General features: G+C 40.2%; 1 protein-coding gene across 1 annotated transcript; it reads right to left on the bottom strand.

Moving 5' to 3' along the window:
* Positions 1-722: 722 nt before the first annotated feature.
* On the bottom strand, positions 723-16,152 carry LOC131233766 (gibberellin 2-beta-dioxygenase 1-like). The gene is made up of 9 exons (XM_058230555.1): positions 16,000-16,152; positions 15,642-15,700; positions 15,457-15,502; positions 14,768-14,849; positions 13,530-13,848; positions 1,605-1,712; positions 1,195-1,438; positions 912-1,125; positions 723-803 (listed from the first exon to the last, which is right to left on the bottom strand). Exons 1-8 carry the CDS (start codon positions 16,150-16,152, stop codon positions 1,060-1,062), a joined length of 1,077 nt encoding a protein of 358 aa, XP_058086538.1. The 3' UTR covers positions 723-803; positions 912-1,059.
* Positions 16,153-17,392: the final 1,240 nt, after the last annotated feature.

Raw genomic sequence — 17,392 nt, forward strand, 5'->3', positions numbered from 1 at the left:
AAGATCCGTCGCAAAAAATAAAAAATCCGTTGCTGAAATTCGAAAAAATCGTCGTCATTAAAAATATTAGCGACGGATAAGGTCCGTCGCTATCATGAGTAGAGCGACGGACCTCAAATCCGTCGTTTATTTCAACGTTCAGAAATTAACGACGGATTTGGTCCATCGCTAAAATATCTTTAGTTTAGAAAATAAATCAGATTTTTTGTTTTTTTTTTTTTAATATCTTACACCTGATAGTCATTCAAAAAATAATTCACAAGATTGTTTAATAAGAAACACATTCACAAGATTGGGCTGAATATGAAACTAGACTAAATATCAATGTGTTTGGATGCTCAAAAGGCTGAATAAGTAACTGATCTAAATATACAGTAAATAGCCAAAATTAGGTCCGCTACTGATGAAATAAGATAATGTAAAGAATATCATTTTCCCTGAAAACTTAACAAATGATCATCATAATTATGTCCCATCAATTAAAATACAAATCCAAGAGATGCAAGATCTTAAAAATGGTCCGATGTATTTGTTGCCTATCAACCACCCTTTACAGCAAGTCCCTCTCGTCACCTGTTGCAGTAACAAAAAATCACAATAAAAAAAAAAAAAAAAAAAACATTTTCTTCCAAACTTTGATTGTAGAAGAAAGATTTGAAAATAAAATGAGATGGTTAAGTAAAGCCTCATACACAATTTATTAGTAGTCCTGTTTTGTCTGTACCTGCCGTTTATATATTTTTTATTCCATAGTTCCATGTGCCATCAAACGATATGCATAAACGGGCTTTGTTTGCCTATACCTGCAAGAAAGCAATACATTTTAGAAACAAAGAACAACAAGAAAACTGCGCTCCAAAAGATTAAGCATTAATTTTTTTTAGAAAATAAATATCTCGATTATGTCAGACCTCCAAACCTGAGCCTGAAGATCATAAGTAGGGTTCCACAAACCGTCAACAAGGATTACATGGTTAGCAACGTGAAGGTTGATGCCTCATCCCATGATTCAAACAACTCCAAGCAACCTAGCCTCCTTCCAGAGATGGCAACTGTACTTCACCACAACTCTTGCAATACTGCTGCTCTCCCATTCTCAATTGGGTACACCATATTAAGCCCATTCTTCAAAACAGAGAAACTTGGGAATTAAATAGAAAGAAGAAAAAGAAGCATCATTATGCAGATTTATACCTGCAAGGAATCACCAACAATGACAAAGGAGTTGTGGTCAGGTGGGACTGAAACCCAGCTCCCATCACTGAGAGAGATTTGAAGGCCTGATGTATTGTTTGATCTCATAACTGATATTATCTGAGGGTCAGTGTGTTCTCCAAAACCAGTTAAGCTTGGTTCAACCTTCAGCCCTTCATTTAAAGATTCAAGAACTCCACAAGCTAATTTCTTCACAGCTGATATGTAATCACTCACAGCAGAGCTGAAAAATAACCCACCAAAAAAAAAGGTCATTTCATCAAAACATAAAGTATTATTGCATAAAAACAGAAGCTCCAAGTTGAAGAATCGTAGCTATAAATAGCTAATGCTATTTGAAAAATGCAATTGGGTTTGAGCTACAAGAGAAAATGGTTGGATTTTCTTACCAAAAGATTTCTGGGTTTTCTCTAGAAATGGCCCAAGATCTCTGATAAATGGAATTGGCATTGTTTTGAAAGAGGAGATACTCAATCCAGCCCACACCACCATTGTTGAGGGTCAAATATTGCATATCAGACCCATTTATTGTATGGATTTACAAGCATGACACCGTTTAATAGCCTAATTTAATTGTATTTGTGATGCAGGGCGTCTTCATGAGCTTGGACTGGGAAAGGACACTAAAAAGCATGGATTTATCGATTTGATGACACTAAAGCATGGGACGGACCTTAGGAGACCAAGATCGATAGATTTGCACGCCAGGGATCCAAGAAAATCGAGGAATTGAAGCTCAAGTGGCCTGAAAAGTGTCCAGAATGCAAGATCATAGGGTTCTCACCATCCGATCAGTTCGAAACTCCATATATGGCCTGAGGACCATAAAGTAACCGTACACGTAAAATTTCAGCTCCTGGATCACTGTGGAAGTGGCCCAACGGACAGATCAGCCCCTTTAATCATTATGTGGGCCCCGCCTGATATCTGGATATACCCCAATTTTGGTCTTAACGCCTTAAATTGCGTGTCAAAACAGATGGATGGAGCAGATTTCTTACAAATATCACCATGGGATCCACACATGCAGTGCACGTGCAAGGTGCACGGGTGCACCGGACGAACATAGAAAATAACAAAGTCGGTCAGCAGGCGCTGACCGACTCAAACTCAATTTTTATTATTTTACGCAGCAGCGTAACGCTGCCGACGATCGGTTATGCTTGTGGGACCCACCCATCCTGATTTCTGATGATCAGAACCTTCCATTGTGTCCAAAGGGTGCCTATAAGCCTCACCTAGGTGTCCTTTTGGACCCATGAACGTAATAACAGGAAGATTACCGTCCAAACGGAAGATGGACGGTGGAGTAGAAGGTATTGTGGGCCACATGAAATGAGGACCAAAAGTAGTGCTTCCCACCTGATTTTTCGAGTAGAACGCAGTGGACGGATCGGATTTTCCAAAAAGATAGTGAAATGGGGCCCACCATCGTCACAACGTCGCAACCGGACGCCGTCCGACTTTCACGGCGAGTTGTACACCTTTAGGGGCGGTCGGACGGCTGATCTGAACCGTTCATCATGTAGGTGGGCCACAAATCTCCCAGGGGACGTTGTCCTTTTGGAAGGAAAGCAAAAAAAAAGAAGAAGTGCGGAGACTAGTATTTCGGATTGCGTGACGAGGGCAGGATGTTTTTGCTGCGGAAGGACTGTTTCGCAGCCTGATCTTTTCAGGACTCCACGGCAGCCCTGGAGAGGGCTTTCCATCTTTAAAAAGGAGCCTAACGTGGAGGGAGAGGGATATACGGAGGCAGCATTCTAGGAAAGGAGGGAGCTACGGGTTTGAGCGATCTGGGCTTAGTTTGGAGGATTGAAGGAGTTGCTGCTGTGCACGGCTTGGGAGAAAGACAGGGACGTGGAGAGTTGCTGCTGTGCACGAGAGGAGTGCGGCTGGACGGTGGTTGTTCTCCAGGAAGTGCGAAAAGAAGACAGGGAGAGAAGATGAGAGAGAAAAGATAAGGAATTTTTCTTCATTTTATTCTCTTTTTCATTTTCTTTTCCTTTCTATTTGTTTTGGGTTTAGGCCAATCATGAGTGGCTAAACCTCTTAGCTAGGGCTAAGAGGTGAAGCTTGTAGCGTGATGGGATAAGTCTTCGCTTGCGCCTTTGTTTAGACTGAATTGATGTTGATTTAATTTTATTCTGGGAATGTACTTTTTGTCTTTAATGGTCTGTTGTGACTAAAATTACAATGGATCTGCGATGATTTTGAGTATTACTTTTTCCCCTTTTCATGTTTGTAAAGTCAGGAAGCCCTGTTGTTCACCATTGCTTCATGGGCATGGTAGGATGACAGTACCCTTTCTGATCCTCATACATTGTTGATTGGTTGGTAATTAGTTTAATTCTGTTGTTTGCTTTGTCTCCTGGGCATGGTTAGATGATGGAATCCATTCTAATTCATATACCTTTCATCTCTTGAAAACCAAATCAAGTAAGTTCGGTTTGAATTCTGTAATCCTTGATGCAGGCTCCCTGATCTCTCCAAGTGGATCCTCTGAATCCCTAGATTCCATCCTCTGAATTCCTTAAAGTTTTAATTATTCCACAATTATTTCTTAAATTCTATTTTGTTTAGATCGCATCTTAGTCTAGTTCTAGTTCTACTTGATTTTAGATAACGTACAGGTTTCAGTCCTGTGGATTCGACCTCGGTCTTACCGAGTTTATTACTACATCACAACCCTATACTTGGGGAGTGAACAAGTTTTTGGCGCCGTTGCCGGGGACTGACGGTTACGATTTTCTGAAATTAATTAGTTTTAGGATTAGTTTAAGATTAGAGTTTTACTAACCTTAGTTTTATTTATTTATTTATTTCTATTTGAGTTCAAAACTAACTTGTTTCCTATTTTATAGGATCTGGACATAAGTTTCTCAATTGGTAATTCCTTCCTAATCTCTCTACTTTTTCATATTTTTAGAATTAGGGTTTAAATTTTAGAAATTTTCTAATTCTAGCACTTTTAGAATCTAATTTATTTTCCTAATTTGTTTTAGAATATTTTTTAGGAACTAACCTTCTTATTTTGTAGGCCTTTAAGATAGAAATTTCTAATTTGGTAAGCTCTTTCCCTACTCCCTATCTTTCAGTTCTCTTTTAATAATCTACTCTCTAGTTTAGATCTTTCCTAATTTACTTTAGAAATTTCCACTTTCTTTTAAGAATTCCTTCTTTTAGAAATTAATTTACTGTTATTTTTCTTCTCTTTTTAGGAATCTAACTTATTTTTGTTTTATTTTGCAGGTTTTTAACTTAGGACTCCAATTTGGTAATTTCTTTCCAACTCTCTCTTTCTTTCTAGATTTCCTTTTCCTTTCTTAGGATTAGGTTTTTAATTGAGGGTTGCGAGTGTTTTCATGCCCAAGTGGGCCCGTGACGACACTCGACGTCTCTTAACTGAAGGAGGATTGGTTGAGGGGTTGACTATCCATCGCGAGGACTAGACACCGCTCAAAATCCCCTGAGTTAAGTGAAGTTATGGTGAAGACCAACCTCCTCTACTTCCACCCAGGGTGGAGGATACCCAGGATGAAAATGAGGTGCAACAGGCACCCCCGCCTCGTACTTTACGAGATTTTCTACAACCGGCGGGAGTGAGTACGCCCTCATGCATGATTTTTCCTGAAAACACAGGACAAATGGACATCAAGCCAGGAGTTATCCAACTCCTTCCCAAATTCCATGGACTTGAATCTGAAAGTCCATCTTTACATTGAAAGAGTTCGATGAGATAATAGCTACATTATGTTTTCCTAATGTATCGAAGGATACAGAGTGAAACTCTTTCCTTTTTCCTTAAAAAGAAGGCTAAGACGTGTTTCATTCATTAACGCCTAGATCCATTGGCACATGGAGCGACATGCGGAGGGAATTCATAAAAAAATTTTCCCACATCATAAAGCGATTACCCTTGAAAGCGATCATGAACTTTGCCCAAAGGAAGATGAAACATTCTTTCAATGTTGGGAAAGGTTCAAAGATTTGTCGATTCATGCCCACAACACGGATTTGAAACGTGGCGCATTATAAATTTTTTCTATGATGGGTGACATCTTCCATGCGCCAAATGGTGAGACAATGTGTAATGGAGAGTTCATTAATAAAGATATCGACGAGGTATGGGACTACCTCGATAGTTTTGCGAAAAAACACAATCTTGGGACTATTACCCAAAGTCGAACACCACGTCTAGGCCAACTCAATTAAAGGAGAAGGGTGGATTATATCTCTTGAAAGAAGAGGATGATCTCAAGTGTAAAGTGACTACGCTCATAAGGAAAGTTGAGGCCATGGAAGGAAAGAAGGATAAGGTCAATGAAATTGTTTGCGGCATCTGTGATTGCAACATTCACACAACTGAAAACTGTCCTACAATACCTGCCTTTCGAGGAGTGTTGAATGAACAAGCCAATGCCGTAAATAACTATCAAAGACCTTTTACTGGACCTAACTCCAACACATACAATCCTGGCTGGAAAAATCATCCAAACTTTAGTTGGAGGAATGGACAAACGGCGACTCCTCCAGGTTTCTTCAATCAAAATCCAAATCAAGTGAAACCTCAAGAGGAACCAGTTCAAAATCCCATACAAGAGCTGGCTCAGGCAATGCGGGGAATCACAGATTTCATGCAAAAAATAGATTCTCGTATGACGGTTATAGAAAAGGGGATGCTTCCTGCACAACCTCTCCCCAATCCTAAACCACAGTACGAGAATAATGATCCCAGCTCTTCAAATCAGATGGGACATGCTAAATCCATCACCACTCTTAGGAGTGGGAGGATCATTGACAAAACTCTTCCGGTTAGGCCCGACAAGCCTCAAGAACCAAAAGAGGACAACAATGATGGATCCAGTGATGTCCCACAAAAAGTGGAACCGGAACTTCTAGAGAAGCCAGTTGCTCCATTCCCCCAACGGTTGGTTTCACCAAAACCTCTCTCTAACTCTCAGGATATCCTAGAGGTGTTGAAACAGGTGAAAGTCAACATTCCTCTACTTGATGTCGTTAAACAGATACCTTCATATGCTAAATTCCTGAAAGACTTATGCACGACTAAAAGACGGAAAATTATTCAAAAGAAAATCTTCTTGACTGAGAAAGTGAGTGCCATCCTGAAGCAAGACGTGCCACAGAAATTCAAGGATCCCGGTAGCCCAACCATATCATGTGTAATCGGGAACCATCGAATTGATCACGCACTTCTTGACTTAGGAGCAAGCGTCAATCTGATTCCCTACTCGGTATACAAACAGTTAGGTTTGGGTGAATTAAAACCCACCCTAACCACACTACAACTTGCTGATCGCTCTGTTCGTGTACCAAGAGGGATAATTGAGGATGTGTTGGTCCAAGTTGATAGATTTTACTACCCTGTAGACTTTATCATCCTGGACACCGAACCCATCAATAACATGAGCACTCAGATTCCCGTCATTCTTGGACGTCCATTCCTTGCCACGTCAAATGCAATTATCAATTGCAGGAATGGTATCATGACTATGTCTTTTGGAAATTTGACATTGGAGTCAAACATTTTTTTCAATAACGGCAGCAATTCAGAGGATGATGACGAGTTCCACGACATTAACATGATTGACTCTTTCGTGGAAAATACGACACCTCTGACCTTATCCTCCGACCATCTAGAGACGTGCCTGGCCCACTCCCATGATTTTGATGATGACATGATTAGGGAGACGTGCGCCTTACTTGATACTGCACCGGTACTTGAAGTTAACCGATGGAGGCCACAATTTGAAGAGTTGCCCCAAACTGATGTAGTGCCTTTACCGTCTAACCTCAAGCCGCCGAAGCTAACCTAAAACCTTTGCCCTCGATTTGAAATATGCATATTTGGGTCAAGATGAGACATACCCGGTGGTGATCTCTGCCCACGGAGAAAGAACAGAGAGTATGCTTATATCTACTCTCATTGAGCATAAAGGAGCCACAGGATGGACGATAGCGGACCTCGAAAGGAATCGATCCCTCGATTTGTACTCACCACATATATCTTGAGGATAATGCAAAAACTGCTCGGCAACTACAACGTAGACTAAATCCAAACATGAAGGAAGTAGTTAAGGCCGAGGTTCTTAAACTATTGGACGTGGGTATCATATACCCTATATCTGATAGTCAATGGGTGAGTCCAACTCAAGTGGTTCCTAAGAAGTCCGTAATCACCATCGTAGCCAATGCTAATAATGAACTCGTGCCAACTAGAGTCACTACTGGTTGGAGAATGTGCATTGACTGCAGGAAGTTGAATACCGTCACGAGGAAAGACCACTTTCCTTTACCATTCATTGATCAGATCCTGGAAAGGTTAGCTGGTCATTCCTATTACTGTTTCCTTGACGGGTATTCGGGCTACAACGAGATAGAGATAGCCCCTGAAGACCAGGAAAAGACTATATTTACATGTCCCTACGGCACCTTTACCTACCAAAGGATGCCATTCGGACTATGTAATGCCCCTGCCACCTATCAACGATGTATGCTTAGTATCTTTTCTGATATGGTGGGGCAATATCTAGAAGTCTTCATGGACGATTTCTCTGTTTACGGTCCATCTTTCAGCAAGTGCTTGGAAAGTCTTAAATGTGTGCTGAAAAAATGTGAAGAAAAGATCTTGGTACTTAATTGCGAGAAGTGCCATTTCATGGTTCAGAAGGGAATTATCCTTGGGCATATCATCTCGTCCAAGGGAATCGAGGTAGATAAGGCAAAAATCGATCTTATCTTTAACCTACCTCCACCCAAGAACATCAGAGACATGCGATCGTTCTTAGGACACGCAGATTTTACAGCGATTCATAAAGGACTTTAGTCTCCTCTCTCGTCCATTATGTAATCTTCTTGAAAAGGATGTTCCGTATGAGTGGACTGAGCAATGCCCGGAAGCTTTCACCAAGCTTAAAGGCACATTAACCCTTGCACCTATCATGCGGCCACCTATTGGAACCTTCCTTTTGAGCTTATGTGCGACGCTTGATTATGCTCTTGGGGCGGTCTAGGCCGGAGAAAAGACAAGAGAGCCCTACGTCATTCACTACACAAGTAGGACTCTAAATCCTGCCCAAGTGAACTACTCGACTACGGAAAATGAACTCTTAACTGTAGTGTTCGCCTTGGACAAATTTAGGTCCTACCTAATCGGATCCAAGATCATTATCTATACAGATCATGCGGTACTCAAGTATCTTCTTTCTAAGAATGATTCTAAGCCCCGCCTGATAAGATGGATCCTTCTACTCCAAGAATTTGATTTGAAAATTAAAGATAAAAAGGGAGTAGAGAACGTAGTGGCCGATCACTTTCTCGCCTTAATACCTCCGATTCCCTTGAGGCGACCCATATCGATGATATGTTCCCTGATGAACAACTGTTCAGAGTCTCCCATTCACCTTGGTTCTGATATTGCTAATTATCTTGCTACGGGTGCTATACCGGCCATTAGACTGCGTGAGATAAGAAGAAATTTTTCACCGAGGTGCGCAACTTTTTCGCTAGGATGATCCTTACTTATTTAAATATTGCCCGGACCAAATTCTAAGGAGATGTGTACCGGACGATGAGCATCGAGCGTCATCTCCTTCTGTCACTCGCACAGGCTGTGGTGGTCACTTTTCGCTAAAAAGACCACGGCCAAGATCTGCGTGTGGCTTTTCTTGGCCCACTATGTTTAGGGAAACTCATGAGTTTTGCAAAGCTTGTGAGCGTTGTCGGAAATTGGGAGCATTGTCCGTCGAAATATGATGCCTTTGAATCCCATCCTTATCATTGAAGCATTTGATTCTTTGGGGCATCGATTTCATGGGACCATTCCCCCAATCGTTTGGAAATCTGTATATTTTGCTCGGGTGGATTATGTCACTAAATGGGTTGAAGCGATTCCGTGTCGAAAGAATGACCATCGCACGGTCATTAAATTCCTGAAAGAGAACATCCTTTCTCGATTCGGAACGCCTCGAGCCATCATTAGTGATGGGGGCTCACACTTTTGTAATAGACCATTCGAGAGCTTAATGAAGAAATACGGTATCTCTCATAAGGTGAGCACCCCATACCATCTACAGACAAGTGGACAAGCTGAGATTTCCAATAGGGAGATTAAACACATTTTGGAGAAAACGGTTAACCCAGATCGTAAGGATTGGTCAATCCGATTGACCGATGCCTTATGGGCATACCGTACTGCCTTTAAAACCCCTATTGGAATGTCTCCCTTTAGACTTGTCTATGGAAAAGCTTGTCACTTGCCTGTGGAGCTGGAACATAAGGCATACTGGGCGATCAAAAATCTTAATTTCAATCTAGACAACGCTGGCTCGCTACGCAAACTCAATTGAATGAACTTGAAGAAATCCGGAACGACGCATACGAGAATTCGAGAATTTACAAGGACAGGATGAAGGCGTTTCATGATCAACACATTTTGCGAAAATCATTCACGCCTGGTCAGAAGGTCCTTTTGTACAATTCTCGATTACATCTCTTCCCGGGTAAGCTTCGATCTCGTTGGACCGGCCCTTACATTATTGTTACTGTTTTTCCTCATGGGGCCGTTGAGATAAGAGATCCCGACAATGGCAAGGAATTTAAAGTAAATGGACATCGTTTAAAGCCATTTGTCGAGAAATTTGATTCAGAGGACATGTCCATGCCTCTGACTGATCCTGTTTACCAGGACTGATCTCCTAGTCTGATGGAGGTATAGGTAGGTTTATCGCTTTCATAGGATTATGGTAGTTGCTTTAGTCTGGCTGAAGACGTCAAACTTAGCGCTCCTGGGAGGCAACCCAGCTTTGCAACTTATTTCATTTTCCTAGCAAGTTCAATGTTTGTGGGCAACATTACTGCAAACCCTCACGAGACTACAACTCGTCCACTAGGGGTAACCTAGGGGTTTCAAGGCTTGTTGCATGCGCTAAATGTAATCGAGAGCACCTGCGAAAGTGGTATAGGTAGGATTTTATTTTTGTTAATTTTGTGTTATTTTCTCTCTCGTGCTGACTGGATTCCATGCTGCGATCTCTTTGAAAGTCTCTCATGATTCATCATTCAGGTACTATCTTCCCTTCACTTTTTCTTTACTTTTGTTGTTCTATGCGCATTCCATACTCATATCTTTTACATTGAGGACAATGTAGCTTTTAGGTTGGGGGTGGGAGAATTATTCATTACCATATCATTATTTTCTTGATCAAAAATTGTGAAAATTTTTAAATTTTCTCTGGACTTTCTGGTGAATTCAAAGTGATTTGACAACCATCTTTGATTTAGAATCACAGGATATGGAATGTTGGTGATTTACTGCTCTTGGATTCAGTTGCTCGTTAGATTTCACAGTTAAGTTTAATTATTAATCCATGATTAGAAGTTGTAAACATTGATTGAGTCATGATTTCACATGTCACATCTCGCTTACACATCAAGATTTCAGTTTAAAACTGAAGGGTTAATTTGGGGATCAGTAAGCATAGAAGGAACCAACTTGAACAATTGCCCATCAAGATCAATTAAAAGGAAGAGATACCGTTGAAAAAGGTTAGGCAAAGAATCTTCACTATAGGTTTGCTCCCTATAAGTGTGGACTTCATTCCCCTTCTTAGTTTTAAAAAAAAAAAAAAAAAAAAAAAAAAAAAAAAGAAAGAAGGAATGAAAAGATGATCTTTGAGGCAAGCTTTGGTTATTATGAAATCTCTTGTTGATTACCAACGATATCCTGAAATAAAGAATTGAATATTAATGTTGAAAGTTGGGAGTGCACTTTACATCTGTGGAACTCAATGTTTAGGATTATTTCTAATTAAGGGACTAATACTTTGAATGAAGTTTACCGTGTGTTTGAGTCTAGGAGAGAGTAAGGCCCAACATTCATGAATTGTTGACTTCTGAATATCTAGATTGTTTTCCAAAATCACTCGAGTTCATAGAAATTCTCCTGTAATTCTCAATTTATTTTTCGCATACTTTGCTCGGGACTAGCAAAATGCTGGTTGGGGGTTGTGTTGAGGGTCAAATATTGCATATCAGACCCATTTATTGTATGGATTTACAAGCATGACACCGTTTAATAGCCTAATTTAATTGTATTTGTGATGCAGGGCGTCTTCATGAGCTTGGACTGGGAAAGGACACTAAAAAGCATGGATTTACCGATCTGATGACACTAAAGCATGGGACGGACCTTAGGAGACCAAGATCGATAGATTTGCACGCCAGGGATCCAAGAAAATCGAGGAATTGAAGCTCAAGTGGCCTGAAAAGTGTCCAGAATGCAAGATCATAGGGTTCTCACCATCCGATCAGTTCGAAACTCCATATATGGCCTGAGGACCATAAAGTAACCGTACACGTAAAATTTCAGCTCCTGGATCACTGTGGAAGTGGCCCAACGGACAGATCAGCCCCTTTAATCATTATGTGGGCCCCGCCTGATATCTGGATATACCCCAATTTTGGTCTCAACGCCTTAAACTGCGTGTCAAAACAGATGGATGGAGCAGATTTCTTACAAACATCACCATGGGATCCACACATGCAGTGCACGTGCAAGGTGCACGGGTGCACCGGACGAACATAGAAAATAACAAAGTCGGTCAGCAGGCGCTGACCGACTCAAACTCAATTATTATTATTTTACGCAGCAGCGTAACGCTGCCGACGATCGGTTATGCTTGTGGGACCCACCCATCCTGATTGCTGATGATCAGAACCTTCCATTGTGTCCAAAGGGTGCCTATAAGCCTCACCTAGGTGTCCTTTTGGACCCATGAACGTAATAACAGGAAGATTACCGTCCAAACGGAAGATGGACGGTGGAGTGGAAGGTATTGTGGGCCACATGAAATGAGGACCAAAAGTAGTGCTTCCCAGCTGATTTTTCGAGTAGAACGCAGTGGACGGATCGGATTTTCCAAAAAGATAGTGAAATGGGGCCCACCATCGTCACAGCGTCAATGACGCTACCCTGTTTTCGCAACCGGACGCCGTCCGACTTTCACGGTGAGTTGTACACCTTTAGGGGCGGTCGGGCGGCTGATCTGAACCGTTCATCATGTAGGTGGGCCATAAATCTCCCAGGGGACGTTGTCCTTTTGGAAGGAAAGCAAAAAAAAGAAGAAGCGCGGAGACTAGTATTTCGGATTGCGTGACGAGGGCAGGATGTTTTTGCTGCGAAAGGACTGTTTCGCAGCCTGATCTTTTCAGGACTCCACGGCAGCCCTGGAGAGGGCTTTCCATCTTTAAAAAGGAGCCTAACGTGGAGGGAGAGGGATATACGGAGGCAGCATTCTAGGAAAGGAGGGAGCTACGGGTTTGAGCGATCTGGGCTTAGTTTGGAGGATTGAAGGAGTTGCTGCTGTGCACGGCTTGGGAGAAAGACAGGGACGTGGAGAGTTGCTGCTGTGCACGAGAGGAGTGCGGCTGGACGGTGGTTGTTCTCCAGGAAGTGCGGAAAGGCTGGCAGCGTTTTGAGGATTGGAGGACAGACAGAAGAAAAGAAGACAGGGAGAGAAGATGAGAGAGAAAAGATAAGGAATTTTTCTTCATTTTATTCTCTTTTTCATTTTCTTTTCCTTTCTATTTGTTTTGGGTTTAGGCCAATCATGAGTGGCTAAACCTCTTAGCTAGGGCTAAGAGGTGAAGCTTGTAGCGTGATGGGATAAGTCTTCGCTTGCGCCTTTGTTTAGACTGAATTGATGTTGATTTAATTTTATTCTGGGAATGTACTTTTTGTCTTTAATGGTCTGTTGTGACTAAAATTACAATGGATCTGCGATGATTTTGAGTATTACTTTTTCCCCTTTTCATGTTTGTAAAGTCAGGAAGCCCTGTTGTTCACCATTGTCCCACGGGCATGGTAGGATGACAGTACCCTTCCTGATCCTCATACATGGTTGATTGATTGGTAATTAGTTTAATTCTGTTGTTTGCTTTGTCTCCTAGGCATGGTTAGATGATGGAATCCATTCTAATTCATACACCTTTCATCTCTTGAAAACCAAATCAAGCAAGTTCAGTTTGAATTCTGTAATCCTTGATGCAGATCTCCCTGATCTCTCCAAGTGGATCCTCTGAATCCCTAGATTCCATCCTCTGAATTCCTTAAAGTTTTAATTATTCCACAATTATTTCTTAAATTCTATTTTGTTTAGATCGCATCTTAGTCTAGTTCTAGTTCTACTTGATTTCAGATAACGTACAGGTATCAGTCCCTGTGGATTCGACCTCGGTCTTACCGAGTTTATTACTACATCACAACCCTATACTTGGGAGTGAACAAGTCATTGGGTCCAATCCTATTGTTTCCATACCCAAACGGATTAGCAGGGCCAGCTTTTTCCTTCTCAGGTTGAGGTAAGGAGAAGAACTTCACAACCTCAGCTCCCAACCTATCGATGAACTCTAATGGAATGCCATGGTTGAAGAATCCAAACTCTTCACAGGCTTTCACAAGAAGAGTTTTGGACTTGGGTTTTGACAGGTCTATGGTTGGAATGCCAGGGTTGGACATGGGCTTCTGGTTTCCTACAAAACTAATCTGATCTAATGCTAGTTCGGACAACATCTTTTTTTTCTTTTTCTTTTTCTTTTTCTTTTTCAAGAGCAAAGCTGAAGAAAACAGAGAGAAACAGAGGAATCTGGATATGTCGTTGGGACAACCTATCAATGCTTTCCTAGAGTAAAGCATCCATGTTCAATTCCAGCTCTAATGTATGTGTCGTTGAGTGCAAATATAAAATAAGCAACAATTTCTTTATATTCAAGTTGAACATGAAAAATTAGTGAACTATGGGAATCTAATCACATAAAAGCATCATGATGCTCCAATCACCAACAGAAGCATCAATTGAAATTACAAGAAAAACATAAACATCTTAGAAAACACAATAGGCAGCTGGATCCTATGACCTTACAACGTACCATCTCAAAGTTGACGCCGAGAACAAGGAGACTTCATAGGTGCTCCATGTTGCTGCAAATGAACTGTAACTCAGACAGAGAGGTAAAATGTTGCACATAGCAATAGTGATGAATTCTCCAAATAAAACATAAAAACATGAAACTGTTGTGTCATGTTTTCATGTTTGGATTAATATTTTCTGTTATATCAATTTTTAAGTCTTGGTTGGACATTTAGAAAGCATTAAGACTCATAATTTTTTAATACTCGAATTATTTCTTAATATCACAAGGTCCAGCCAGCTCCAGCCCCTCCCTCCATGCCAATAAAGCATAGGAGAACAACTCCAATATATTGTATATTCCACCAAATAGTAGTTTCCTCCCCCTTTTTTCTGTGGATAGGTAAATTGGGATCACACTTGAGACCTAAATGTTGCCTCAAAGAGCACCATCCATGGAGAACCAACTCACAGTTACTACTTACTACATTCATCTAATTGTTAAGCAAATGAAATAATTTTTTGTTAAACAAGAAATACACAGCAGGCTTAAAGAGAAGACATGAAACAATACAAATGAAAATTTCCAGATCACAATGAAGAAATCATAAGTATGCATCTTTGACCTGAGGCATTCCATGAGCTAAAACATGAGAGTATCGACAAGATTTCCGTTTGCATTTTCCATGTAAAAACGTCCTGGCAAACCTTCAAAAGCAAAAGAAAAATCCGAGTGTAAGGACAAAAATGAATCAAAAGAAACTAACAACAAATATGGTTTGCAAAATTTTTACAAGAATGGCATCACTTATCCACTCACATACATGGGTGCAAAATAAAGACATCAATGCAAAGCTTCTTCAAGGATGAAGACATCAATGCAAGCATGCAAGGTTACAAGGCAACTACTCAATTGAGCTGCCTTGCCACCATATCTAATAATTTATCAACCATATGAAAGACAATGGAACCTAGGACAGATCAACAAAGATAAGAAACAAAGAAGAGACTCAGGCTCATCTATAGTTTCACATCTTAGAAGTATAAGTAGACTTGTAGCTGAATGGACCCTTGTTCCTGTATATAATCCAGTTAGCTCAATGAATCCGTCAATATCGCTAGCTGGAAAAAATCGAAGTTACCTCCAACATAATAACTAACAATAGAAATAATTGGCACCACAGTTCAACATCATATTTGTTGTAATGCTTGGGATGGGCATCATTTTCTGGCACACAATCATATCAAATGAAGGACAGAATGTGAAAATCAATTTGCATGTATAAAAAGGGAGCGAATAAAGGAAACCAATTACCATTTCAACTTTGACTTCCTGTATACCAGCTGCCAACCTGAGTGACCTAAAGCAAAATAAGGAAGACCATCATTATCATCATTTAAGCCTTATCCCAACTAATTGGGGTCAGCTACATGAATCCTTTTCCACCATCATTATCATAACTTGCTTTTGAGTGCTTGTCACTTACCACAGCAACCTACATATCAGAAATCATGGACCTCAATTGCTCGGCAACAAAGTCCTCTGAAACATGAACTCCCTGGTTATAACAAAATAACTCCATTAGAAAAAACTTATTTCAAGATGAGGCATGAGCAAAAATTGAATAGCACTAAGGAAATTGAATAAGGATAAAGAACAACTGATAACATCTTGTAAAAGAAAATGCTTTGAAGAACGATTGCATACTGATGCAGAAAATTTTCTAAATTATATCAACAAAATAACACACAAACCTTGACTTCAAAGAAAGAAGAAAACAATACATAGAAATGCAGAACCAGCTTCATGAAAGGCTAAAAGAAATAGAATTTGACATCATGTGGGGTGATGCCTAACCTTAACTTGGGTGAGCAGTTCGTCAGGTAGAGGACCACCTGAGTAGTAAATGAAATCAAGAAACACATCAACAGCTCCAGGCTCCAGTCCTGTAAGTAGTATCTTTTGAATGAGCTCATTATAACACTGGAAGCCACCCATCAAAACATTCATGATAGCCACAAAGGAAAAGTTTTAGTAAATTTGAGCAACAAATTCATATCCAAACATGGCAGCACAACTTTTATATAAAAGCCAACCCAAAATTGCTGAGAGGGGCTGCATATATATGAGAAAATTGCGCGCATGTTGAAAATTCCACAAGGGAAGATCCCAAGATAGATGAAGCAACTAGGATTGAAATCTAACTAATTGCAACAGATCTGAAATGCACATACAACTTTTTAGAAGAAAATTTCTACAATGGAAGATCCCAAGATAGATAATTAAAGGCCAGATAGAAAGATAATAGAAAGACAAATGAGAAACAATACATTTGGAAAATAAATGAAAGTAAGCGATAATGGAGAGACAAAATAGTTGATGCGTAATTGTAAATGGTCCATAACTGGGGGCAATTCAAACTGGAAAATGTAGTGGTGTTGGCAATTTAGGTAACATTATTGTGTCAGAATATTTCAAAAGTATGTAGGCTATTGGCTATCAAAGGAGACTGCAACTTATTAGGACAAGAAATAAACACACAATCCGGGTTATGGGTTGAAGAATCACATCAAGAAGACTAGTATAAGGTGCAAAAATAAAATAAAATAGTCAACATGGAAAACCAACTCCCGAATCAGATATCATGGAAAAAATTTCCAACATGCCTCATTATAAAGTATAAATCAATCATGACGCTCTACATGGTTAAAGACGATATAATAGTGCCGTGATATTCAATATTTCACATGGGATGGGAGCCCATAAAGCAGAGTTATGTAAATTGCCTAAGCCAAGTCCTAATTATTGGTTGAAAAAGGGAAGTCTTATTCACTGGTTTTGTGGAAAGATTAAAAAAAAACAAATGCACCTAAATAGCTCATTTATATCTATCCACCTTGCAACAAAGAGAGCATGTACTCCTTTCAACATTATCGAAATCATTCTTGGAGTTAGCTCACAAAGGCAGAATTTTGTGTATCACAGTTGCTGTCTTGGGAATTGGGAGCAGTAATCTTTAACTAGTAACAGAATTTTGTGTTAATTAATCTAAATATGAATACTAGTCCAAATAAAGCTGACACTACACATGGATATCTAATAGGAAATCAAAATGCCTGAATTTTCTTGGTTATTGGACTGAAACTTCTGAAGCTCATACTTTGCATCCAACCATAGGATTGTGATAAATCACAGATGTAAAATTTCTTGAAAGATGTTTGGCAAATAAGAATGCACAATCTGGCCCACA

The sequence above is a fragment of the Magnolia sinica genome, chromosome 18 (assembly GCF_029962835.1).
Source record: "Magnolia sinica isolate HGM2019 chromosome 18, MsV1, whole genome shotgun sequence".
Taxonomy (NCBI): domain Eukaryota; kingdom Viridiplantae; phylum Streptophyta; class Magnoliopsida; order Magnoliales; family Magnoliaceae; genus Magnolia; species Magnolia sinica.

What these genes read in the sequence shown, in the direction of transcription:
- LOC131233766 (XM_058230555.1), bottom strand. Translation starts at nt 16,152, where the DNA reads ATGAATGTTTTGATGGGTGGCTTCCAGTGTTATAATGAGCTCATTCAA. An exon ending in AGGTCCATGATTTCTGATAT is followed by an intron (nt 15,503 to 15,641) that starts GTAGGTTGCTGT and finishes ATTTTGCTTTAG; the next exon opens with GTCACTCAGGTTGGCAGCTG. An exon ending in AGGAAGTCAAAGTTGAAATG is followed by an intron (nt 14,850 to 15,456) that starts GTAATTGGTTTC and finishes TTGCTTTTGAAG; the next exon opens with GTTTGCCAGGACGTTTTTAC.